The sequence below is a fragment of the Ovis canadensis genome, chromosome 1 (genome assembly GCF_042477335.2).
Source record: "Ovis canadensis isolate MfBH-ARS-UI-01 breed Bighorn chromosome 1, ARS-UI_OviCan_v2, whole genome shotgun sequence".
In the NCBI taxonomy this organism is placed as follows: Eukaryota; Metazoa; Chordata; class Mammalia; order Artiodactyla; family Bovidae; genus Ovis; species Ovis canadensis.
In genome coordinates this window covers 220,080,383-220,105,238 of record NC_091245.1, presented here as the reverse complement: position 1 = coordinate 220,105,238, position 24,856 = coordinate 220,080,383, and the positions used below count along the sequence as shown (strand labels likewise).

The following is a 24,856-nucleotide window of genomic DNA, read 5'->3' as shown; positions in this document are numbered from 1 at the left end:
TGATGATGTTTGGAATTGGTGTCTTTGGAAGGTGATTAAGTCACGAGGGTGAAGCTCTCATTAATGGGATTGGTGCTTTTATAAAAGAGACCCCCAGAGAGCTCCTTTGTTCCTCCACCATGAGAGGACACAGTGAGAAGACTGCTGTCTATGAACCAGGAGCAGGACTCTTCAGCAGGCAGAGAATCTATCAGCCGGTGCCTTGATCTTAGATTTCCCGACTCCAGAGCTGTGAGAAAGAAGTTTCTGCTGTCTATGGTATTCTGTATAGCAGCCCAAACGGAGTAGGACGGCATCCCAGTGAAACCTGGAGACTTGCAAATTCAGTCTCTTTGGAAGGATGCTTCAATTCGCCTGGGAAGTAGGGGCTTCCCAGGAGGCGCTAGTGGTAAAGAATACGCCTGCCAATGCAGGAGACATAAGAGACTTGGGTTCGATCCCTGGGTTGAGAAAATCCCCTGAAGGAGGGCATGGCAACCCATTCCAGGATTCTCGCCTGGAGAATTCCATGGACAGAGGAGCTTGTTGGGCTATGGCCCGTGGGGTCACAAAGGGTCTGACACAACGGAAGCTACTTAGACTTAGCATGCACACATGCACTTCAGTTCAGTAGCATCCAACAGATATTTATTGAGCACCTTTATGCTTGCCAGGCGCAGTGCCAGACCCAGATTTCAGTGACCAACCAACCAGACAAAACCCCCAGACTCCCAGGACATTTAATTTTTTTTTTAAGGGGCAGGTAAGAAAAGATTAGTTTTATGTATTTTTCTATTTATTTTTATTGACATGTTTATTTTATTCTTTACTGCTTTATAACATTCTGTAAGTTTCATGTATACAACATTATATTTCTAATTCTGTATACCACAACATGCTCCCTGTTGCAAGCCCATTCCTTTGAAAACCTTTGCTTTTAATGTGGGCTTTTGATGCCTTGCCAGTGTGATACACACTTGTGTTCTAACTGAATTACACTGTTTGATTAACTATTTTTAGGTATAAATGGTAGGAGAACAGTTAACCAAGCTGCTTCCTTTGTTCAGTTTCTAGCCGTTTATTAGACGGTTGACACCCTTTACTCATTTTGCCTTCTTTCTGCCCCTTCTCCTCTGATAATCCCTACTCTGTTCTCTGTATCTACCTGTTTGTTTTTGTTTGGTTTACTCATTTATTTTGCTTGCTCTACATATGAATGAAGTAATACAATATTTGTCTTTCTCTGACTTATTTCACTTAGCATTAATACCCTCAAGATCCATTCATGGTATCACAAATGGCAAGATTTTCCTTCTTTAAGGGTGAGTACTATTTCACTGTAATTTACCACATCTTTTCCCATTCATCTGTTCATGGACACTTAGGTTGTTTCTATATCCTCATTATTGTAAATGGCATTTCATTTTTAAAGCTTATGTTTGATACATTAGTTTACACTTGGATTTGCCCTACAATATTCCTAAAAATACGTGTATGTGGAATTTTTACCTTACCAAATAGAAAAATCCACAAGAGAAATTTCTCCTTTTAAAAAGGGATCTCATTAAAAGTACTTTATTTTTAAATGAATAATCTCACCTAAGTAATTTCATATATGTTTTATGTTTTCATGTTTGGTTTCCTAAAGAGATACCTCTTAATATATGAGGAGAACTTTCTCAAGCAAATGTACACTGCATTTGGATTGAATGATCACACGTTTGGAATTTGTGGTTAATCATGTTTCCCTATGAGTCAGGCTCCTATTTACACAGAAAATATTTTCACCAGCTATGCAGTGATAAAAGATAACCACTAGTAGGCGCTGCGAGCCCATTCCTTTGAAAGCTTTGCTTTTGATGCCTGTCAGCAAATACATTTGCTAATATGATATGCATTTGTGCTCTAACTGAATCACACTGAGTTTGATTAACTATTTTTAGGTATAAAATAGTACCTATTCTAATGGTAGAATAACAGTTAACCAGGCTGCATCCTTTGTTCAGTACATATCTGGGGTTTAGGACACTGACCATTTCTCTAATCCTCCCCTTTAAGTATCTTTAAATAAGAATAAGGTTGAGAAAAGTATGCTCAAACCATAGGAAAGACATTTCTCATGGAAAGAATGCTGGACTTAGGGACAGAAGACCTGAATAAGATTTTAGGTGTACCTTGTTATTAATAGCTCTGCTATGTACTAGAGAAATGTGAAGAGATGGCAAAATTTTCTGAGAGAAAATTAACTGGAAAAACCTCTGTCTGGGAGGTCTGGAGATTCATTTTTCTCACTCATCTGCCGTGATTGGACTCTGAGAGACTGTTTCTCACAACTAAAAGGATACCTGGAACAGTGGTAGACCTAGAACGTCAGTTTATTAAGTCACACTACATTGGAAGTCAGATTCTAATTACGAGGAGGGCGTGAGGGAGCAGAGTCACAACCAAAGAATGCAGATGACTTTAGGAAAAGTCTCTTGGCTAAGACAGCTTAAGGGACTTCCCCACTTCACAGAGAGCCTTGCCAAAGGGACGACATCCTTGGATTCTGTGGCCACCATACCATCTGCATCTTCTGTGGATAGCAAAGGATTCTCATGGTCTCTCTCTGCTTCTTGGCTCCCAGTTTTTGTGATTGCAGGGCTGCCCAACTTCCTTTCCAAGGGACACATTCTCTTTATTGACAGTTAATTCCTCCAAACAGGGTATTCTTTGCTGACCTCCCTTGAGCAGCCTTCTGTCCATCTGTGCTGTGATCGTTTAGACACAGATACAATCTCAGGATTGCATCTTCCATTAATAGAAAATGATAATAACCTAATTATTTAAGTTTTAGTCTTTATCAGAGGTAACTCGTATTTCCAGTTAACCCATATTGCCTGTGAATAATACTAACAGTAGCTGACATTTCTGAGAACCCCTCTGTGCTGGACACTGTGCTTTGTACAATTGTTAAAGGTATCTCAGTCCACACAATAACCCTGTGGGGACATCTGCTATTCTTACTTTAAAAGATGAATCACATAGGCTAATGGACAGCCCAAGTGATAAAATCAGACTATGAACTCAAGAAATTCCATTCCAAGATCTTAAATTCACAACTCTTTCTACCAGTTAGTGCCTAAGTTCTGAAATCTGGCTTTACAAAGCCTCTGTGTGTGTGTGACCTGTGGGAAATCTGGGCATTGTTGAATTATGATTGGTTTAATTTTTATCATTAGAATGTCAAATGCTCATGCCAAATACATGACATTGGATTTCATAACTGCTTTTTCAATGAATGATGTTGCTAGGGTTTTATATTTTATATTGTACTTCATACAAAAGCTCTTTTTTATAAGGAAATACCTGAAAGCATCCAGGTCAATAAACCCTGGTGATGACAAGGCCCCAGACATAATGACTCACTCCAAAAAGAGGACATAGCCCTATAGTATAGTAGTTTCCACAAATCAAACTTGTATGAACTCAAGAACACATAAGAGTACCAAAGCAAGAGTTCTGAATTTTATGTAGATAAGAAGTCTATATAGAAGAGCATATGTAGCATATACAATAGCGGCCCAGGTTCCCTGAGGCCTTACTTTGTATCAGACATTGTTTAAAGCTTTAAACACGTAATCATTATGATTACATGAGGATTAACTCACGTAATCATCAAGGAACCTATGAAATAGGCACTATCTTAATTCCCATTTTACGGATGAGAAAACTGAGGCCCAGAGAAGTAAAGAAACTTGAATTCACAGCTAGGAAAGAGTGGAGACAGGAATCGAGACCAGGCAGCCTGACCTGCGTTCTTAAGCACTTTGCTCTCTTGGGTGATTATCGCAGCTCTTGCCCTTGACACTCTGGCATCGATTACAGAGGCTTTTCTATCTGTGCACTGGATTACTTTGGGGTCTTGAGGCAAGTCTTCTCCAGGAAACACGGTGATTTGCCCTGACACCCAGCAGAGATAGGGGGAAGCTTAGTACTTGTGATTTACGATCCATATCTTAAGAGTGTTGAGTAGGAAGTTTTGTGTTTCCTGAAATCCTTCTCATCTTTAAATCTCATGATTGTTGATAGAGGTATACAAGAAGTCAAATGTATAAAAGAGAGTTAAAACTGTTCAATGTAAATATAGCCCAAGGAGGACTTCTCTACATGATAGAAAAGTACATATAATAGGTCTTCCTTGAATGCATGGTGAGAAGGTGGCTTGATGATGTTGATGGTGGTGGTGATGGTGATGCTGTTGGTGGTGGGTGATGATGGTGATGGTGATGATGGTGGTGGTGGTGATGAAGGTGATGGTGATGATGGTGGTGGTGGTGATGGTGGTGGTGGTGATGAAGGTGATGGTGGTGATGAAGGTGATGGTGATGATGGTGGTGGTGGTGATGAAGGTGATGGTGATGATGGTGGTGGTGGTGGTGATGAAGGTGATGGTGATGAAGGTGATGGTGGTGATGAAGGTGATGGTGATGATGGTGGTGGTGGTGATGAAAGTGATGGTGACGGTGGTGGTGGTGATGAAGGTGATGGTGATGATGGTGGTAGTGGTGATAAAGGTGATGGTGATGGTGGTGGTGGTGATGAAGGTGATGGTGATGATGGTGGTGGTGGTGATGAAAGTGATGGTGGTGGTGGTGGTGATGAAGGTGATGGTGATGATGGTGGTGGTGGTGATGAAAGTGATGGTGACGGTGGTGGTGGTGATGAAGGTGATGGTGGTGATGAAGGTGATGGTGATGATGGTGGTAGTGGTGATAAAGGTGATGGTGACGGTGGTGGTGGTGATGAAGGTGATGGTGATGATGGTGGTAGTGGTGATAAAGGTGATGGTGATGGTGGTGGTGGTGATGAAGGTGATGGTGATGATGGTGGTGGTGGTGATGAAAGTGATGGTGGTGGTGGTGGTGATGAAGGTGATGGTGATGATGGTGGTGGTGGTGATGAAAGTGATGGTGACGGTGGTGGTGGTGATGAAGGTGATGGTGGTGATGAAGGTGATGGTGATGATGGTGGTGGTGGTGATGATGGTGGTGGTGGTGATGAAGGTGATGGTGGTGATGAAGGTGATGGTGATGATGGTGGTGGTGGTGATGATGGTGGTGGTGGTGATGAAGGTGATGGTGGTGATGAAGGTGATGGTGATGATGGTGGTGGTGGTGATGATGGTGGTGGTGGTGATGAAGGTGATGGTGGTGATGAAGGTGATGGTGATGATGGTGGTGGTGGTGATGAAGGTGATGGTGATGATGGTGGTGGTGGTGATAAAGGTGATGGTGATGGTGGTGGTGGTGATAAAGGTGATGGTGATGGTGGTGGTGGTGATGAAAGTGATGGTGATGGTGGTGGTGGTGATGAAAGTGATGGTGATGGTGGTGGTGGTGATGAAAGTGATGGTGATGATGGTGGTGGTGGTGATGGTGGTGGTGGTGATGAAGGTGATGGTGATGGTGGTGGTGGTGGTGATGAAGGTGATGGTGATGATGGTGGTGGTGGTGATGATGGTGGTGGTGGTGATGAAGGTGATGGTGATGATGGTGGTGGTGGTGATGGTGATGATGGTGGTGATGAAGGTGATGGTGATGGTGGTGGTGGTGATGAAAGTGATGGTGATGATGATTATGATGATGATGATAGCTAATATTTGCATAGCACTCGCTCTAGGCTAGGTAGTGTTCTCAGTGGAGAACAGGTATTAACTTATTTACATTGAGAAGGTGCTGTCAGCCTAGCTTTTAAGTTAACAAATGAGATACTTGAGTCCTGTAGGAATTTTCAGAAAGTGACAATTAGGACAGGTTACCAGGAATGGTCAGTGAGGAGGGGTCAGATGGGAGGGTGGAATCTATCCCTTCCTTGCTATTGTACTTGAGCAACTTAACCTCTCTGATGCTGTCTCTTCATGAGTACCATGTATAAACAATTTTTCCTAGGACAAATGACAAATTGTTCCTATGTTTAAACAAAGGTAGCAACCGTTTAAATGAGATAAATACATAAGCATAAGCACATGCGTCAGGCTTCCCTGGTGGCTCAAGATGGTAAAGAATCTGCCTGCAATGCAGGAGACCTGGGTTTGATCCCTGGGTTCCATCCCTGGGTTGGGAAGATCCCCTGGAAGAGGGCGTGGCAACCCTCTTCAGTATTCTTGCCTGGAGAATCCCCATGGACAGAGGAGCCAGGTGGGCTACAATCCATGGAGGACTGAGCAACTAAGCACAGAACCAATACAAACACATAGTACATGACACGGCTGCACAAATGTGAGTGGATAGAGACAGCAACAATGGGGCTGTTGTCATGTCAATGGCCGTGGCCACCTCTGATGGTTTTAAACCAGTTTCTTTCTGCCACTAACTAGGATATGCTGAATGCTTCGCGTCTGTTCTTTAGGGCAATTCTCAGCTCATCAGTTACCATCAGGGGCCGAGGAGGAACTGTACTGGGCTCCCCTCGGATTCCCACGGTCCCTGCTCTTAGCTGGGGAAAAGGAGTAGGGAGAAGCTCAGGAGGGATGGAGCGAAGCGGAGACCCAGAGATAAAGATGAGAGAAGGGCAGCTAGAAGGGAAATAATTCTTAGCAAAATTGAACTTGTGCCCTACGCGGGCCCTCTTGTCCCTCTCCATCAATGGGACGTGGTTCGAATTATTTTATTTCCAAACTTTGTTATTTCCAACACTAACCGTGCGAAGCCCGCCCGCGGCGCTTCCCCCACCCGCCCCCCGCGCTTCCCTCCACATCCCACTCGGACCCCGCCCTGCAATTGGCCAGCGGGCAGGGAGCCGTCGCGGATTGGAGCTCGCCGGCCTGGTCTGCGGGGTTTAAAGAGGGGGGCGGGGGCGCGCTGCCCAGCCGCTCTGCTGTCCCCGCCGTGTGCCCGTCGCGCAGCTGGGCTTGTAGCGTCTCCTGGCCTCCCGCCACCTCCAGCGTCCCGCATCGCGCCGTCGCCGGCCGGCGGCTCGAGAGCGCGGGAGAGGGGCAGGCGCCGTCCAGCCCAGGCGCGGGCACAGCTAGTAAGCGGCGAGGCGCGGGGACTCCAAGCTGGCCACGATGGTGGCCACATGCCTGCAGGTAGTGGGCTTCGTCACGAGCTTCGTGGGATGGATCGGCATCATCGTCACCACGTCCACTAATGACTGGGTGGTGACATGCGGCTACACCATCCCCACCTGCCGCAAGCTGGACGAGCTGGGCTCCAAGGGGCTGTGGGCCGACTGCGTCATGGCCACGGGGCTTTACCACTGCAAGCCCCTGGTGGACATCCTCATCCTGCCGGGTAAGGACCCTTCCCCATGCCCCTCAAGTGGCTGCTCCTGAATAAACCCTTTCCCTCTGGGCAGACGCGGGAGGGGGCATTGGGAGGCGTTCACAGAAATATTTGGGTGCTTGAAGGTTTGGGAGGCACCCTTTGACATCTTCAGTCCCACTTTGTTGAGGAATTAGGCAGCCCTGAGATTAACCTGTCTCGGTCTCAGTTTTCTTATCTGAAATTTGGGGTGATAGTGGTGACCACTGGCCGAGTCACCCTAAGAAGGTAATGAACCGGGACATAGACACATAGTTGGAACTCCGTGCTTATTAATTACCGCCGCCTCACCCGCAGCCTGCTCCCACCGTCCATGATATATCAGAAGTACTTCAACAGCCCCCACCCCTCCCCACCTTCCCCAGGCGCCCTGCTTTCCCAGTAAGAATCTACCCATAGGGGCGAGGAGGAAAGAGAGGAACAAAAGCATTCCTGTGATCGGAACAGGCCCAGGCTGAGTTTCCCAGTCCTTGTGAGACGGCCGAGGCGTCCTGGCCAAGTTAAGGTCCTCCTAGCTGCTCCTGGAGGGTTCCCGCTGTCCCCGCGGCCTATCTCTTTTCCCCCACCCTCTGCCCCTAGAATAGTAATAGTAATATTAGTCGGGCCTGCCGCGACTCCCCTTCGCGTCTCTGCACCCTGGGGTCGGACAGAGAAGAGCGGGTGCGCTAGAGGGCCCACCCACCCTAGGAAAAGGCGCACCGCCGCGGGCCGCCCCCTCCTCTCCGGGAGCGTCTCACAGTGGGGAAGGAAGGGAAGATTGCCTAGTCTCCACCTTCCCCGACGCCACTCGAGCCCCATCCTTACTTGCTGCCCCGGTGAAAATTATCGGCAAGTTTCAATTCAGATTTAAACCTCCAGCCAGTTGGGTGATTGGCAAGGTCTCGGGCGCCCCTGTGGGTTTTCTGCTTGGAATCTTGGCTTATCCCTGCCCTGGCGTAAGCACCACTGCCTTCTGTGCCGCTAGCCTTTGAGGATGGTGCGCCTCTAAAGGCCTTTCCTAGCTTCTTTAACAAGCGGAGTAACTGGGGCCCCAGGCCGCCTGCCTGAGATCCTTTGGCTCTTGCCTTCCCTGGATGAGCCTTTCGCTCCCTCCCTCCTAGAGGCTCTCTGTGTGTGTGTCTGAAAGTCGCTCAGTCGTGTCCGACTTTTCGCGACCTCATGGACCGTAGCCTCCCAGGCTCCTCTATTTATGGGATTCTCCGGGCAAGAATACTGGAGTGCTTTGCCATTATTTTCTCAAGGGGATACAGCCGGGTGGAAGGCGGGTCTCCCGAGTCTCCTGCACTGCTGGCGGGTACTTTACAGTCTGGGCCACCAGGGAAGCCCCGCCCCCCGCCCCCTCCAGGCTCTGCCCTCCCTTCTTCAAGCCTCACCTCAGTGCTTCCTGTTTCCAGGTCTCTGTAGTCGGAATCTGTCTCTTCCTCCTTGTTGCCGTGATATTTAACTCTTAGTCCCGTTAGTGCACATTTAGGGCTTTTTTTTTGCTCATTGTTTGTGAGTCAGGTTTTACTTTGTTGTTCAGTCGCTAAACTGTGCCTGCCTCTTTGTGACCCCATGGACTGCAGCACGCCTGGCTTCCCTGTCCTTCACCATTTCCCAGAGTTTGCTCAAACTCACGTCTGTTGAGTCGATGATGCCATCCAACCATATCATCCTCTGTCACTCCCTTCTCCTGCGCTTAATCTTTCCTGGCATCAGGTTCTCCTACCACATTTTTTAATTCCTCAGAGATATAGATAGCATCCTGCCCTTTCTGCATCTTCCCCTGCTCTGCCTTCCATTTTGGACTTTCAGAATGACAGAGGTCAGGGACTTAGATGTGGATATGCCTTCAGTTAAAGCTGCTGTTGGTAGATCTGGGTCAGACTCTGGGATCCAGCACTCACAACCTGGGTGACTGGGGACAAGTTACTAACCTCTATGAACCCCATCTGTCTTCTTCATTCCATCTTTCAGAATTGTTTTGGGGATTAAATGAGATGAGAGATGCAAAAGCCTTCTTAGATGTAGTAAAGGTTTCATAAATGGTAGTTTTATTAATTTTTTAATTAAAAGCTGACAGGGTATTTGTTAGAATCTGAGTGAAGCAAATGATTACCCTCTGCTTCCTTTTCTGGCAATTAAGTTTGCTGAGCATTTGGTGACAAGTGGTTTGTTTTCAGAGAACACAGACCATCCCACAGATGGGGTATGTTTCAGGGAGGGACTCGTTCTTCCTGGGGTCCCCTCTCTCACACTCTAGGTGGGGACAGGGACTGATCTCAGTCTCCTTCTTCAGATTCTCAAATGTGGCCTTGGCACCTAGCTTGTGGATGGCCTGAGCCATAAACTTTGGAATCTGGGTGGCTGACTGACTCTCTTTTTCGCCAGCCCTGCTTCTTAGCCACAGGGGCATGGTCCTGTGGTCAGAGGTCTTGCCTCAGACCACCTGTAGCTGCTTTCTAGGGGTCTTCAAGTCAACAGATGCTTGATTATCCTTAATTCAGAAGAAACTGAGGTGAGCAATGGTTGAGAGAGTGCCCTTGTGGACTCTTGTTGTTCACTTGCTCAGTTGTGTCCAACTCTTTGTGACCCCATGGACTACAGCAGGCCAGGCTTCCCTGTCCTTTGCCATCTCCCAGAGTTTGTTCAAAGTCATGTCGGTGATGTCAGTCGGTGTGGACTCTGAATTCCTGCAAACTACGTCTTGTAAGAGGCAGTCTTGCAGTTGGGTCTTGGCGCACAGGTAGGCTGGTTTGGTGTCAGGGTCCTGGCACATAAGGCAGAAGTTGGGGCTTGTTTCTGGTTTTGCCATTAACTCTTCCTCCCCCAGGCCACTGGCTCTACTCTCTACTGAGTAAAGAGGAGGAGTACACATGTACCATTCCCCTCCTTTTTTGGAAAGAAGGGGTGTTTTAGTGAGAAACAGTGCATTTAGGTCTGTCATATCTCCCAGCATCTTCTCATATTTATTTTACATAAACATCAAACACATTCTAATCTGTTTCTTAATAAAGTAGTTACCTGGCATTTTATTGGAGAGTATAAGGTGCAGGTCGTTTTGTGCCACTGTTATTATTCAACTTGTTAACTCCATCGTTCATAACTGTATGTTTGTGTCATCTGCTGTGACCACTGTGTGAACCCACGAAGGCCAAGGCAGGTGTCTGTTCTCCAGGAATCCTTGGGGGGTTGGAGAGATTCCTTTATGGATAATGGACCATTGTGGAAGTATGTCCAGGGCACTGTGGGGGAGCCTGACCATTTTTGGGGGGCAGAATTCATGAGCATTGCAGCTTCTCAGGAGATAATCAAGAAAATGACCCTGAGCCTTAGCTTAGTCTAGTTAGAGCCTCACACTATACACAGTGTGAATTAAAAACACATGGTTAAGGGACAAACTCACCTAGTACACCTGGAGATAAAAGTACTGCCTTGACCCAGAATAGTATTAGCAATACCAGTAATAATAGCTGACCCTTTTGGAGCACTTAGATTGTGCTAGGCACTGTTCGAGCACTGCATGAATTTACAAATTGAATCTTAGTTAGATTCCATTGGCAAGACGTAGGTACTATTATTATTTTTACTCTCTAGATGAGGAAAGTGTCAAAGCACTTGGCCAAGGTCACGCAGGTAGAGCGCATCAACAGCTGAAGACTTCTTGGAAGATTTAGATTTTAATCTGAATCTTTTACAAGGTGATGTAACAATGTAATTGAACTCTTAGCCCCTTCATCTTGGAAGCTTGCATGAGTGGTCTGAAGCCAGGGATCCTTGTTCAGTCTCTGCTGCCCCCAGCCTCTCTTTCATTTGTCACTGCGTTTGGCTACCTTTGAACATATTTTAAGTCCTGCAGTGGGACAAAGGGAAGGCAGGCAGATGGTGCTGAATTCTGTGAGGCAGGATTCAGGATCCAAGGGGACCTGTGGCCTAACCCACCCTGTCTGCGCTCTTGTTTCCAGGCTACGTGCAGGCCTGCCGAGCCCTGATGATTGCTGCTTCCGTCCTGGGTCTGCCGGCTATTCTCCTGCTGCTCACAGTTCTCCCGTGCATCCGAATGGGCCACGAGCCTGGCGTGGCCAAGTACAGGCGAGCCCAGCTGGCTGGTGTCATGCTCATTCTTCTGGGTAAGACAGCTTTCTGTAGTGCTCTCCAACTCTGAGCAGACCTGAAGAATCTCAGGTCTTGCTGCTCAAGAGACGTGGCCAGGAAGACGTGTGAATCCACTGGGGAAAAGCCCCTCACCATGTGTATTCCTTTATGTTTCCTGCTGGTTGAGACAGAGGGACAAATAATGTCTGTGGGAGTCACTGAACATAAAAATAGGAAAAAACAAACAAAAAGGATTTTGAGGGAATACGTAAGAGAGAGACCAGAGGACAGAAGAGAGTTAGAGGGTGGCCCTCCACTCAGGCTTCACCATGAAGTCTGTTTTTGGAAACACCTGTGCCCAGGTCCCACTGCAGGTCCATTGACTCAGAATTTCTGGACAGCTGACCAGGCAAAGATATTTTTTTGAAAGCTTCCCAGGTGGCTCGTAAGTGAAACCAAAATTGAGAACTTAATGTATAAAGAAAGACTAGACGAAAAGAAGGGCAAGAGAAAAGTAAGATGTCAAGGGTAGTAGATCACTAGGTGATGAATCACTCTATCTTTTACTCTGTACGCATTTCATTGAGCACCTGCTGAGGGCCAGGCACCATGGTAGGCACTGGGCATATTGGCAAACAGAAAGCAGCCTCTGCCTTGAGTGTTCTTGGACATCTTGATAGAGCGTGGGACATACTTACCTAGGAAAGGTATACAGGCTGTGCATACCTAGAGCAAGGTATCTAATTCAGACTGGAGGAGTTTCCCAGAGCAGAGGATCCCAGCAATGAGATCCTTTTGAGAGTTGGAGAGAAGATGGTCAGGTCATGGACTGAAGAGAGGGACAGCCCAGGCCAAGGACGTGACATGAGCTTGTTCAGTGTTCCTGACTACACCTGTGCACTGGGGGCTTGGTTTACCAACCTAGGGAGGTCCTTATAGCTCTGCTCTCATCAGCGATTTCATCTCTTGGTTTTTGTGAAGGCTATATCCACCATTCTAAATCTTAATAGAAGACAGGCATTTTAAGAATGGCAGCTCTTGTTGCAAAATGTGCTGAGATATAAGTGAAGAGACATTGGTCTGGATATGAGTTAGATATAAAGTTCCCTGGGGACAGGAAACTTCCATCCCCAAACTGGTATCAGACTGGGTGTCTGAGGGGGCAAGGTCAGGGTTCTGTGTGGGTCAGTGCCATTTAGTGATGGCCACCCACAGTGTCACCAGTGGGGGGAAGGGGACATAAGACATCAGTGCCATTTCCCTTGATTGTAAAGGTGTTTAGAGACTTGTGAAGCTATAGAGAATTCAGAGGAGGGGCTTGCCTGTGTGTGTGTAAATAGGAGTAAAAAGACCAGAAAATCTCTATAATTTCGGGAGAGATTATAGACCCTTTGGTTCCAGCCACAAAGAGCTTCTGCGGGAGTGCCATGAGGAACACATGGTGGGTCAGCATCACGTGTTTCATCCAACTCACAGGGTCCTTCCCTGCGACGCTTTTTGGTGGTCAGATCTCTGTATCTGAACTCCCTTTCTAGTAAGTAGACCGAAGTTCTGCAAGTAAGCTGTTTTGCAGAATCCAGGTGAAACCTTTAGACGTTTGCAGTTGTTTGTAACTTTCCTCACAGTGTTACAGAAGCCCCAGAAGGCTCTCTCTTTGACTCTGAGGATGCCAAGGCCAAAGAATGGGTCTACTGTGTTGAGTGTTCATTGTTAGAAACCCTGGTCATCCGTATGAGAGTCACATTAAAAGAGAATACATGAAAATATCCCGAACCCAAATCTTGTAGGAAAGAAAGACATAAAAGCAACATCATACAGACAAATTGGTATTTAAAACTCTCCTGAAAACCACTGAATTACCTAGTTGAATATAATGGCTATTAAAAAAAAAATAGCAACCTGTTGTCTGAAACTTCCTAGTCAAATTATATACAGTTTATCTTTTTCAAGAGGGCTGGTGGATATAGACAGGATCTTAGGAGAGTGAGGTGAGTGGGCAGGTCGGGATGGGAGCTCCTCAGTCCCTGTTTGCAGCCTAGGGGGAGCCGATGGGGCATTGAGTGGTTGGACACCCCACCCCACAGGGAGGCTGCCCCTCTGACCCATCACTGTTATGATGGAACAAGGGCATTGCTCCTTGCATCTCCAGTGGTGCCTGCATCCTCTTTGATTACTCCTGTCTGGATTTACTTCTCAGTGGGTCGCCCCTTGCATTTGGGTTCGATGTTGTTTGGACTGGAATGAGCTCGCTCACTCTGGAAATGTAAAGCTGATTGTCTCAAGTGTGACACCTGCTGGCCTCCCCTGTCTTCTCTGCTGGGAGCCCGAGAGCCTTGTTTCCCGGGCTGGCAGTGGGTGGGAGGAGCAGGAGAGAGTGAAGGCTCCCTTTGTGTGGCTGGGAAGGGCTTCTGGTGCTCTTCTAGCAGAAGCCGGCACTGGGCTCCTGCTGGGTCCTCGGGGTCACTGTCAGTGGTCCAGGTGAGGTGTGGTCCCTGACCAAGCACACTGGGGTGTGGGGACCTGGGAACCAGAACAGAGTTGAAGCTAATCTTGGGATGAAAACTGTAAGCACTATTAATTAAAATCCATTCTTCCTGACTCTGGAAACCTTTATTTTTTTGAAAGCTTAAAAAATTATGTCTCTGATACAACAGCTTATCTTTTCCGGAGTCTGAGTTTAGTGGTGTGAGGATTTGGTTCCTGCTTTGAGGGAAGGAATGGGAGCCTGATGCTGCTGACTTCTTAAGCTGGATGAGTAGTTCAAGGAGCATCAGGTTCCTCAGTTCCAGGATGTATAGCATTCTAATCTGTGGCTTTTCAAGAGCCCCTGCTGAAGCAGGTGATACCTATGCCTTGAGATGCTTCATCTTATCGTGTGGAGTCAGGCCAACTGTACTAAATCTCAGACTGCTGCTTTCTAGCTCTGTGAATGGGGGCAGTTAAAGTCACTTAAAGTCTCTGAGACTTTATATAAAATGGGGACAATGCTGCCTACTTCTGAGGTGGGTAAGAATAGTGAAATGAGATATCCAAGTTATTTAGCATCGTGTCTGGCCCATACTAAGTGCTCAACAAATGGTTGCTATTTTGTAGCTGTTGCTGGTTAGAGGAAATAGAGAGGTAACCTAGAAAGGAGCTGCCTAGACGGCAACTGGGTATTCCTTCCATCACGTCTAATTTCTGCAGGGTCATGTCCACACATGGAACTGGTAAGGAGAGATGACACCAGGTCACATCCTGGTCTAATGGAAATACTGCCTTTGCTTGCTTTATGGAAACCAGAATATGGGGATTAATGGTTTGAGTTTTTGGCTTATTCCATTATAAAAAGTCACAGGAAGCTATACAGCTGAAAATGCTCAAGTTTAGTTTTGATTCAGACTAAATCTGCACCTTGCTATAAGTTAGAAAGTACTTGATTTTGGTGTTTCTTGGGGAGACAGGGTAGGGAATGGAAGGAAAGGAAAGTGGAATTCCTAAGTGGAATTCTTTGTCTTCTCTCCTCCTTTTAAAAGATATGGCCCCAGGAATCCTATTTGTATTGAAAGAAAGTTTTTAACTTGGAACTTTGTGATAAAAAATTTTTTTTACTAATAACCATGAAGCTTTTTTTTTTAAGGGTGCAGAAAAAAAAGATAATGATTTGTGGAACAGAAATAAAGGGGAAAGTGTTGAAAACAGGCTAGGAAAATAATGTACTCAAATATTCCATTGACTTGATGATTGCTGTAAATATTAGATATTCGTAAAAGTCGTTGTGACGTCCCACCACTGTTTCCTTTAATCAAAACTTAGAGAATGGCAAGTGAAGAGAGTAGAACCAAAATTTTTCTGGTTTCAAATTATGAAGAAACAACAAAGTACACAAGACTTCAACTAACAGCTCCTAGAAATCTCATTACTTGTTGCCTTGAGTTAACTGGCTTCTTTGTGACAAGCTGATGTGAATAGCCAGTTAGATCGTATGATATAATAGTATCAATTGTGGAAGACTGTGTTCAATGCCTCCTAAAATGTTACATGGAGGGGGATTTTTAAAAAGTTTTTATTGTGAAAAATCTCAAACATACACAAAAAGGGACTAGTGTCATAAACTCCATGAACCCAGACTTATTCCCAATAATGATCAACTCACAGTCAACTTGCTTTGTCTCTGTACTTCTCTCCCAGTCTTCAGACTTTTTTTTTTTTTGGAAGCAAATCTCAGTTATCAGATAAAGAAATATTTTTTTTTCCCGGTATTACTAATGAAATTCAGGGCAATTTAAGGGAGTTTAATGAAAAATGTTAGTTTGATCTAGAAATGATGCGTTTAAAAGTCTTTTCAGTGCTTAGTATAGAAAGTGATGAAGTCTGAAAACAGGTGTTCATTGGAGGAAGGAAGAAATGTTGGGATCTGCTGCTCTTTTCTCTTTCTAGGCTTCTCTGTCTCTCTGCCCTTCTCTTTCTAGGTTGTTACCTCAAAGCTGAACACTTGTGCCAATTTTATTTAATTTCATCACATTTATTTAACTCCATATTTATGTGTTGTCTAACCCTAAAGTGATGAAAAACTGCATTTAACATTTCATTGCTCTAAAACTGTTTTCCCAAATATTTTCTGTGTTTGACTACATCAAGATCATTGATAACTTTTAATAAGGCTGTTTTCTATCAACTAAAGAAATGATTATATTAAATGATTTGAAATGTATCAAAAGAGACAAACTATTTTCTTTTATGTAGAGCAAGGAATTTTGCTTGTGAGAAGACCGAGTCCAGGTGAATCTCTATCTACAAAGTGGAGCTTTTTTCTCCCCTTCTTCTTTTGATTTTTAAGATGATGATATCTCTGACTTTCCCTTTTTACTCCCCCGCAAGTGGCAGAATTTTTTTCCTCTTGTGCAGTTAACTATTGCATCTTCTGAAGGTAGAAGGAGAGAAACAGAAAAATCTGAGTGTTAAAATTCCCCTGTCTTATTTTTAGAGGCTTAAATTCTGATGACATAAAAAGAAATGAAAATTCCCTTCCGTGTTCTTTACTTTATAGATAACTGTGGGTTTTTAAGAAAAACATTGTATTTTCCTCAGATATGGAGAGAATCATTACAAGTTTGTGCGTGCGCGTGTGTGTTTGTGTCTGCAAGTAGAAATAAGTCTAGCAGGCCTTCTATGTCTTTAAGAAAGCCAAAAATTACTGCCAGTTCTATTAACATTTCACATCTTTCAGTTGAGTATGATATGACTTGCATTTTTAACTTTACTGATTAAAACATATTCTTCTTTCCCTTCAAGCCATGCTCAGATTGAGTAAACTCCCCCTTTTTTAGTTTTTAAGCAGTCTTCATTGTGAGTTCAACTGAAGGTCACTCTGCCCAGTGACCCTCTCATCCCCTTCATGTTGTGTGGTGGTCTGTCATCTTCTAGCGGTTTTTGATGTGGTTGGTCTCTGAGAGCCACAGGAATTCCACCCAGAGTTCAATTATCTATGAGGAAATAAAAGGTCTGCTGGTGCTCATTTGCCTTGTTTTGCATGGACTGTAAAAGAAGGAAATCTCTAATGAGGTAAATCATGAGTTTGTAGCTTTGAGTGTGTTAAAGTTACGTTAAAGTTTTATAATTTTAGAAGTCAATTTTGGTGTGAATGAAGTGGAGAATAGACTAGAAATGGGTCTACCTCTCATCTATCCATTTGTCCATCCATCCACCCACTCATTCATCCAGTCCTATAAGTCCATATTTAAATCTTTAGACATTTTTCTGAGTTTTCCCTTTCCTAGTGAACTATATAGGAATAAAGTCTAACAAAATCTAACACTCAAAATCAAGACTGATGGTTACTTTTGATATGTTGAGCCTGATTATTTCCCTACATGAAAATAACCTAGTTTTATTACTTTGCTTAGTAAAAGAGGAAGAATTCAGCGAAATTAGTGGCAATATTTAAATCTTACTCTGTAAAATCTAAACCAAACCTGGAAGTTAAGTGAGATTAAAATGAAATGTGAAGAATGTCTGTGTGTGTATGTATATGTGTGAGTGTGTATGTGTGATATATGTAAATAATTGGAAAATATAAAACTTTACTTGAACCATAACCTGTTTTGAATCCAGTTAATTGTTTATAGGAAAGATCAATTGGATTGAGCCACATCAACTGGGAATCAAATCTATTTTTTTTCCTATGGAATTCAGCTTTTCCCTCTAATCAAGCATGGGTGTTTGGAAACCCTTGATAGATTGCTGTTTTTGCCCATCTCAGAACAAATGCCCCCTTTTGGTATTTAAGCTTGTGTAGCTGGATCGTTGGAGAAGGCAATGGCACCCCACTCCAGTACTCTTGCTTGGGAAATCCCATGGATGGAGGAGCCTGGTAAGCTACAGTCCATGGGGCCACCAAGAGTTGGACACGACTGAGCGACTTCACTTTCACTTTTCACTTTCATGCATTGGAGAAGGAAATGGCAACCCACTCCAGTGTTCTTGCCTGGAGAATCCCAGGGACAGAGGAGCCTGGTGGGTTTCCGTCTATGGGGTCGCACAGAGTCAGACACGACTGATGTGACTTAGCAGCAGCAGCAGCAGCAGCAGCTGAATTGTATTTTGGTGTGGAGAATCTAGAACAATTCCTTCTGGCTCAGACACTCTAGATTATAACGATGACAATAGCCAAGCAGTTCTCCAAGAGTGCAGATTTGGAATCTGTGGCCAGAGGAAGAGAAAGAAAAAAAAATGCATCATAGATCTTTAAAGCCCTGTGCTGGAAAGGGAAGGTTTGGTCAATCAGATCAGCTGGTCTTTTTGAGTATACTCTATTCACGGAAGGAAAATACATCTTCTCAATCTCATATAAAATTATTACAGCAGCTGGCATGATGGGGCTTTACTCTTTAAGTAAAGTGAAGTTATTAACATATGGATAGATTTTAGCATCTTAGATAATCTATATAAACTCCTTAAATATGTGAGTAGTTCACAACTAATGGAGTGAATTTAGGCTGTTAGAAAGCCAGTTGGAGCAATTCAGAGCCTCTAAATTCACTTCTTTACTCTGACTTCCACTTACTTAAGATCTTCACATTTTTAGGACATGAATCACGTCTATTTATGTATATGTATACACATCTTGTGGGGATGGGCTTAGTGTGTTGTCAACAAAGCCTTATTGTAACAAGCTACACAAGTGCAATGAAATAGTCTAAGAGGTCTTTCAAATGGGTAGGACTTAAAAATCTTTTCTTTAGATCTAATGTACAAGGCTGTAAGATTTGAGTGCTATTAAAGAAAAATTATATTTTTTCTATGTGGGCATAGAGGTCAGTTAGAAAATTACTCAGTATGAGCAGAAATCAGAAAAAGTGTGCTAAGTTGAAGTGACAAGAGTTCCCTGGGTAGCAAACAGTGCAACGACTGCCTTGAATTTATCAAAGTGTTTATGACTAACAATTAGAAACATTTTTATTTTGGTCTGTTAACTTTAACGTGACATCCCAACTTAAAGTTTTTAAAAAAATATTTATTTTAATGTTTGTTTTAAAAAATGTTTATTTATTTGGCTGCCTCAGGTCTTAGTTGCAGCGGACAGGTGGGCTTTCTCTCTAATTGTGCCAGGCAGGCCTTAGTTCCCCCGCAACATGTGAGATCCTAGTTCCCCAACCAGGGATCGAACTTGAGTTCTTTGCCGTGGGGGGTAGATTCTTAACCACTGGACCACCAAGGAAGTCCCCCAACTCAAAGCTTTACCTAAAATGTCTGTCTAGTTGTAGTCATTTAGAAATCAGATGATACCAAAGTAAGAATAAAGTTACTTTCTAGAACTTTGTTGCTTAGTGCATTAGCCACTAGCTATGTGTTCACTTAAATTTAATGAAAACTCTGAATTTGGTTTTCAGTCTCACTAGCCTCATAAGAAATGTTTAATAGCCCATGTAGCTTGTTAGCTACCCTATTTGACAGTGCTTGTGTAGAGGTTTAAAACCTAAAAAATGTTTATAGGCTCCTGCCTGTCCTGTTTTGTTACTTTGCTTAGGAGGAGGGGAAAAACTAACTGATGTAGAGGCTATCTCTTATGATGATATTTGTTGTGATAGGTCACAGTCCTTGAATGGGTAATTTCTTTTACTCTGGGAACTGTTCATGTGTGTGTGTATATGGAGGTTCTGTGACTGTGAGCAGCACAATACAAACTCGGACTCCTAGCTGATCCTCCCCTGATGTCTGGCAGTATTCTCTACAGCAAGAGAATTTGTGTAGCTTCTTCAGGGCTTTGTACTGTGAATTGACCAAATAGAAAACAAGAGTGGACATTGAAGTGGGCACCATCTTGTCTGTCATTTCTGGATGGTTCAGGTCGTCCAGTCATTCACCTGGTATCCACTGAGCACACACTCTGTTCTCTGTTCTGAGCTAAACACTGACTTTGCAAAGATAAGACATGGGCCCTGCCTTCAAGGATCTCAGAACTTGGCATGGGAAATAGAGTTGTAAAGAGGTGATTACAATGCAATTAAGTAAGTGTAAGAATAGAATTATAAGTATATAAAGTCAAGATATATAAATAAATACAGATGCATATTTTTTGGACTTCAATGATTTATTTCTAGGTTTTTACATTGCAATTTTTTGTTTGTTTGTTTGTTTCTGGGGAAGATCCTCTGGAGAAGGGCATGGCAACCCACTCTAGTATTCTTACCTGGAGGACTCCATGGATAGGAGCCTGGCAGACTACAGTCCACAGCGTCTCACAGAGTTGAGCACGAATGAAGCGACTTAGCCTGAGCAGCCCTCTTTTGTCTCTGCCACCTGTTGAAAAAGCAAGGACCTAGCAGTTTGGCACATGATTTCAATCTGTTTATTCAACAGATGTCCACCGTTAGGTTCAGACTGGGACTGAAAGGGAGCAGAGCTGAGTGTACTGAGTTTGGGAGTTGGTTGGAAGCCAGCGGCGTGTGTGTGTGGACTGAGGGGGAGCCTGGGCTTGTCGGAGTGTGAAGGGGCTCCTCAGTCACAGCCCTCTCCTTGTCTCCCCAGCTCTCTGCGCCATGGTTGCCACCATCTGGTTCCCCGTGTGCGCCCACCGTGAGACCACCATCGTGAGCTTTGGCTACTCCCTGTACGCGGGCTGGATCGGTGCCGTGCTGTGCCTCGTGGGGGGCTGTGTCATCGTCTGCTGCGCTGGAGATGCCCAGGCATTCGGGGAAAATCGTTTCTACTACTCTTCAGGCTCCAGTTCCCCTACTCACGCCAAGAGTGCCCACGTATAAGAGAGCTGCCGGCCTGCCCACGAAGGTGCTGTAGATGCCGGGCCCGTGGCCCTAGGTTCGCTTGCCACTGTGAGGGGGTGGGAAGCCCACTCCTCTGCCAGGCTCCAAAGCCAAAGTTCTAGAAGAGCATCCTGTCTGGCATTCTGTAGTCTTAACATCTCCTTCTCCTTCTGTTGCCTTAAAAGAAATGTTTAGCTCAGATAATGCCACACATTTTTTCCATGGTTTTGCCCATTACTAGCTCTTTTCTTGGGCATTCTTTTGTCATACATATATATATGTATATACATACACACACACATATATATATGAGAAAAATTTTCCTCTCTCTTTAAATTTCAAATATCTTGCAAACATTGCCGAATTGGGTGTGGGGAGAGAAATAAAAGACACTTTCAAGCTGTTACAGATGACAATGGGAGCCTCATAGAGATGCCTCTCTGTTCCCTCTCTCCTCTCAGCTCCAAGGTCACTTAGTTATAACCAATAGAAAAAGACAGAATTGGGAATGCAGGGTGGGGTAGGGAAGGGCACTGTGGACCTTGCCCTCCATGGGGAAGTTTCCCTCTTGTAAGGTGAGGGCAAGGGGTGGGGATATTTTTTAGTTTGTGATTTTACATTTATCTGTACATACTTTTTAAGGTTGCTCATTTTTATAACCATGGTTTTCCTGAAATTCTCAATGCATCAGTATGAAGGAAATGAACCAAACGGACTTTAATGTTTCCGTAAATAACAGTACAAGTGAGTATAACTAACTGACATGCCACAAAACATTCTTGATTTCCAGGTTTGTAGGATATAGTTTTTAATCCTACACTTTCATATGCTTCAATTTAACATATTTTTAAAACTTTCTCCCTTTTCTATTTTCATTCTGTTAGCTGTCTTGAAGTGATATTGTTTAACATAAACTGTACTGTTGAATTTGGCTTTACGGGTGCAAACATTGATGGTGTACCAGTATCCAAGACCCTAAACTCTCCAAACATTGATGGTGCATTTTGTTCTTTAAATGAAATCTGTGCAATAAAATAACAGACTGTCTGCAAAACTGGCCTGTAATATTGTTGTATTCAGAGGTATCATCCATCAATTTAAACTTTTTCGTTGATCTCTACTAGTAATTTACAGGGAATCTGGTCAGGGATTCAAGAGTAAGTCTTCTGCCCTATGCTGAATAATTGAAAAGATATTTTATTCACTCTATCGTGATGGTTACATGTGGTCATAAGGGGAGACTAGATGCTCTCTAGGTCTCTTAAGGAAGGACATTGTGGCTTCTTTAAGTCGTATAAATAGGCAACCATCAGATACCAAGTGCCAAGTATCACATAAACTCCTTTATCTATTCTAGGCATAGTAAAGGAATTGGCTCAGTATAAGGGGAACTATAAAACAATCTAATTTTTATTGGATCTTCAGGTAATAATATCTAAGTGCATTTTGTTTGAACATATGCATGTAGATGTTTAGAAATTTTGAACAAAAATGGATATAGCGAATTGATTTTTGTTTTCTATTCCAGAAAGTCGGTCAAGTTATGAGTCTGCTATTAGAAAAAACAGATTATAATCTATTTTGGTAGTATTTTTCCAAAAATACTAATTTCATTAGCTGATAGCATAATGGTTGGCAAACATTTCCTCTTTGGAAATATCCACTTGGACTAATCATTTTTGTAGAGATTTGTGTACATTAGGAGATTATAACCTAGTGGAAAGTATTTCTAAATTAACTTGTGGAGAAAAGATAATCTTCATATTGACCAAAATATTTGCTCAGTTATGACAGCTTTGTAAGAATGCAAGTTGTGTGATTATATTGCAGGACCCTCTCTACCTCATGAAAACTTGCCAGAGTGTAATGACTGTGAACATGAATGGAGCAAGAGGGCCTTGGGGGTGTGGACAAGGAAGACTGTAGGTCTCATACCCCTTCATCTCCTCACAGAATCAGAAGTGTCGTCTTATGGACGTGCTCACTCACACACCTCTTTCCCTGAGGCTGCTGCGTGCTTTCTCACATGAGGGGCTGTGCTGCAGGAGCCCCACTTTCCCCTGCAACAGGAGAATAGATACCCCCAATGTCTCCTGGATGATCATTGCCTCATTAGGGAATCCCATTTTGTAGGTCATAACTCCAGTGCTGGCTTATATTATCAGTGTGAAGGAGGAGGGGAGGGGTCACTGTTCCCCCCAAACAGCACTGCCAGTAGAAATATAACCTGAGTCACATATATAATTTAAAATGTCCTAGGAGCCACATTAACAAGCTAAACGTAAACAAGTGAAATTAATTTTTAGTATATTCTATTTTATTCCAGTGCATTCAAAGTATTATCGTTTCAATATGTAATCAATTACATTTTTACGCTCTTCTTCTTGTATTAAGTCTTTGGACTGCAGTGTGGATTTTACACTTACAGCATCTCTCCATTTGTCCTGGCCACACTGTAACTGTTCAGTGGCCACATATGGCTGATGGCTCTTGGACTGGAGAGCACAGCTATAGAGTAACAGGTTCTGCCTTAGTGACAAAACTAAGGGATGTTTAAAGGGATGACTCTTGATCTCAGCTACCCTCACTAGAGCTGCATGAGAACCTGGCACTTACAGGGACAGCAGACTGCCACTCAGGGGACGACAATGACCCCCCAGTCACAGGTAAACTGGCAGACCCGAGGTGCTCTGCCTGAGTAACAGGGAAAAGGGAAGACCTGCTCTTGAGACCTGTTTGTTCCAGGAACTTCGCACACTTAATCCTTCTCACAGTCCCTGTTGTATAGATAAGGAAAAGGAGGTGTAGAGAGTTTAAGTTATTTGTCAAGGTCAGATTGCCCTCATACAGAACTAAAATAGGATTCAAGTCTAACTCTAAAGCCTTTGTTCTCCAAGATAACAGTCAATATAGAAAGTCAGGTAAATTTCAGATTCACTTCAGACACCAACTCAGTAGATGTGGGTTGGTACCCAAGAACCTGCACTGCTATTGTGCATCCCCAGTGATTCTGAAGAGGTGATCCCCATGTCACACTTTGATAGAGTGAAGGCAAGAGCCCCTTTCTCGTGTCTTTTGGTAGTACAGCTGATCCCCTCCCTCATCCCTTTTAGATGGTCCTCAGAGACAAGATGACTTTGTTATACCCAGCTTCCCTCCAACTCCTCGGTCCATTCTGAAGGGACCACATGCAGAGGGTCTTTAGTTGGAAATGAACCAGTTCTGCTCACACTTTCCAAGAATTTGATAGAAACCAAATTAGAGAAAGAAGGTTTCAAGAAATCTCTGCATGTACAGATGCTAGTTACAACAGCAAAAAAAAAAAGAGAGAGAGAGAAGATTGTGTACTTTAACAATACAAGTTACATATTTGTGCTGAACTGGTGGTTAGGGATAACAATAGAACAAAGTTTGGTTGTATCTTGTCGTGTGGTTCTCTCTCTCTCTTTTTTTTAAATTTCAAATCTGCATGTCAGTGTTTCTCTATACAATGTACACAATGTGAACTGCAACATCTTAAATGTTTGGCAGGACATTCATGCTCATGACATCACATGCTGGGAAGACAGGGAGGCCACTGTAGGGCTGGCCTCAGGCAGAGGCAGCATCAGTGCGGCCATTGAGATGTCCCCACAAAAGAGTGTGTGACAGCCAGCTGTGCAGCCTAAAGGAGACTGAACCAGAATTGTGGGTGGAACTTTGGCACATGCTGCTTATGGCTTGAATAGCAGCTCTTGAGGAATCTATATTATTCTACCTCACGCAGAATCTCAGAGCTCAGGCTTTGTGGCTCCGGGACAGGGGGAGGGAGTGGAGATGGAGGAACTTGTCACTGCTCCATGCCCCATTGTTGAAATGAAAAATGTGGACACCGTAAGATTGTAGGGTTGTAGAAGGAAAGAACTGCTTAAGCTTTACAAAAAATGACCTTCTAAATGGCAAAGAGCACCTAGTTGTCACAGTCTGGTACTTTCTTTAATTACAATGTTATACTGAGTCATATTCAACTTTGCTTTTCAAACTGTAAGGTGCACACAGATCACGTGGGGGTCTTATTAAAATGCAGTCTGTGATTCAGCAGGTCTAGGGTGGGGCCTGGGACTCTGTCATTTAACCAGCTCTCAGGGGATGTTGATTCTGTTGGTCTAGACTCAAACCTGGAGTCACAGACACTCATTAAATAAAATCTGAACACTGTAGAAAAAGGCAGTTCACAAACTCTTAGAACTTGGGTTATCCTAAAATGGATTTTAAGAG

General features: G+C 43.9%; 1 protein-coding gene across 7 annotated transcripts in view; it reads left to right on the top strand.

The window, feature by feature from the left end:
• The window catches only part of CLDN11 (claudin 11), a 29,779-nt gene extending 8,126 nt beyond the window's left edge, over positions 1-21,653 (top strand). For 6 of the 7 annotated variants that reach the window (XM_069579915.1, XM_069579894.1, XM_069579924.1 and 3 more), the window contains exons 2-5: positions 654-742; positions 1,241-1,301; positions 11,228-11,392; positions 20,367-21,653. In XM_069579915.1, coding sequence (XP_069436016.1) covers positions 1,265-1,301; positions 11,228-11,392; positions 20,367-20,599 — 435 coding nt within the window. In that variant the 5' untranslated portion in view covers positions 654-742; positions 1,241-1,264 and the 3' untranslated portion in view covers positions 20,600-21,653. Of the gene's footprint in view, positions 1-653; positions 743-1,240; positions 1,302-6,473; positions 7,254-11,227; positions 11,393-20,366 lie in introns of those variants that run through there. The other variant, XM_069579884.1, reaches the window with a different exon arrangement.
• The last annotated feature ends 3,203 nt before the right edge of the window (positions 21,654-24,856 follow it).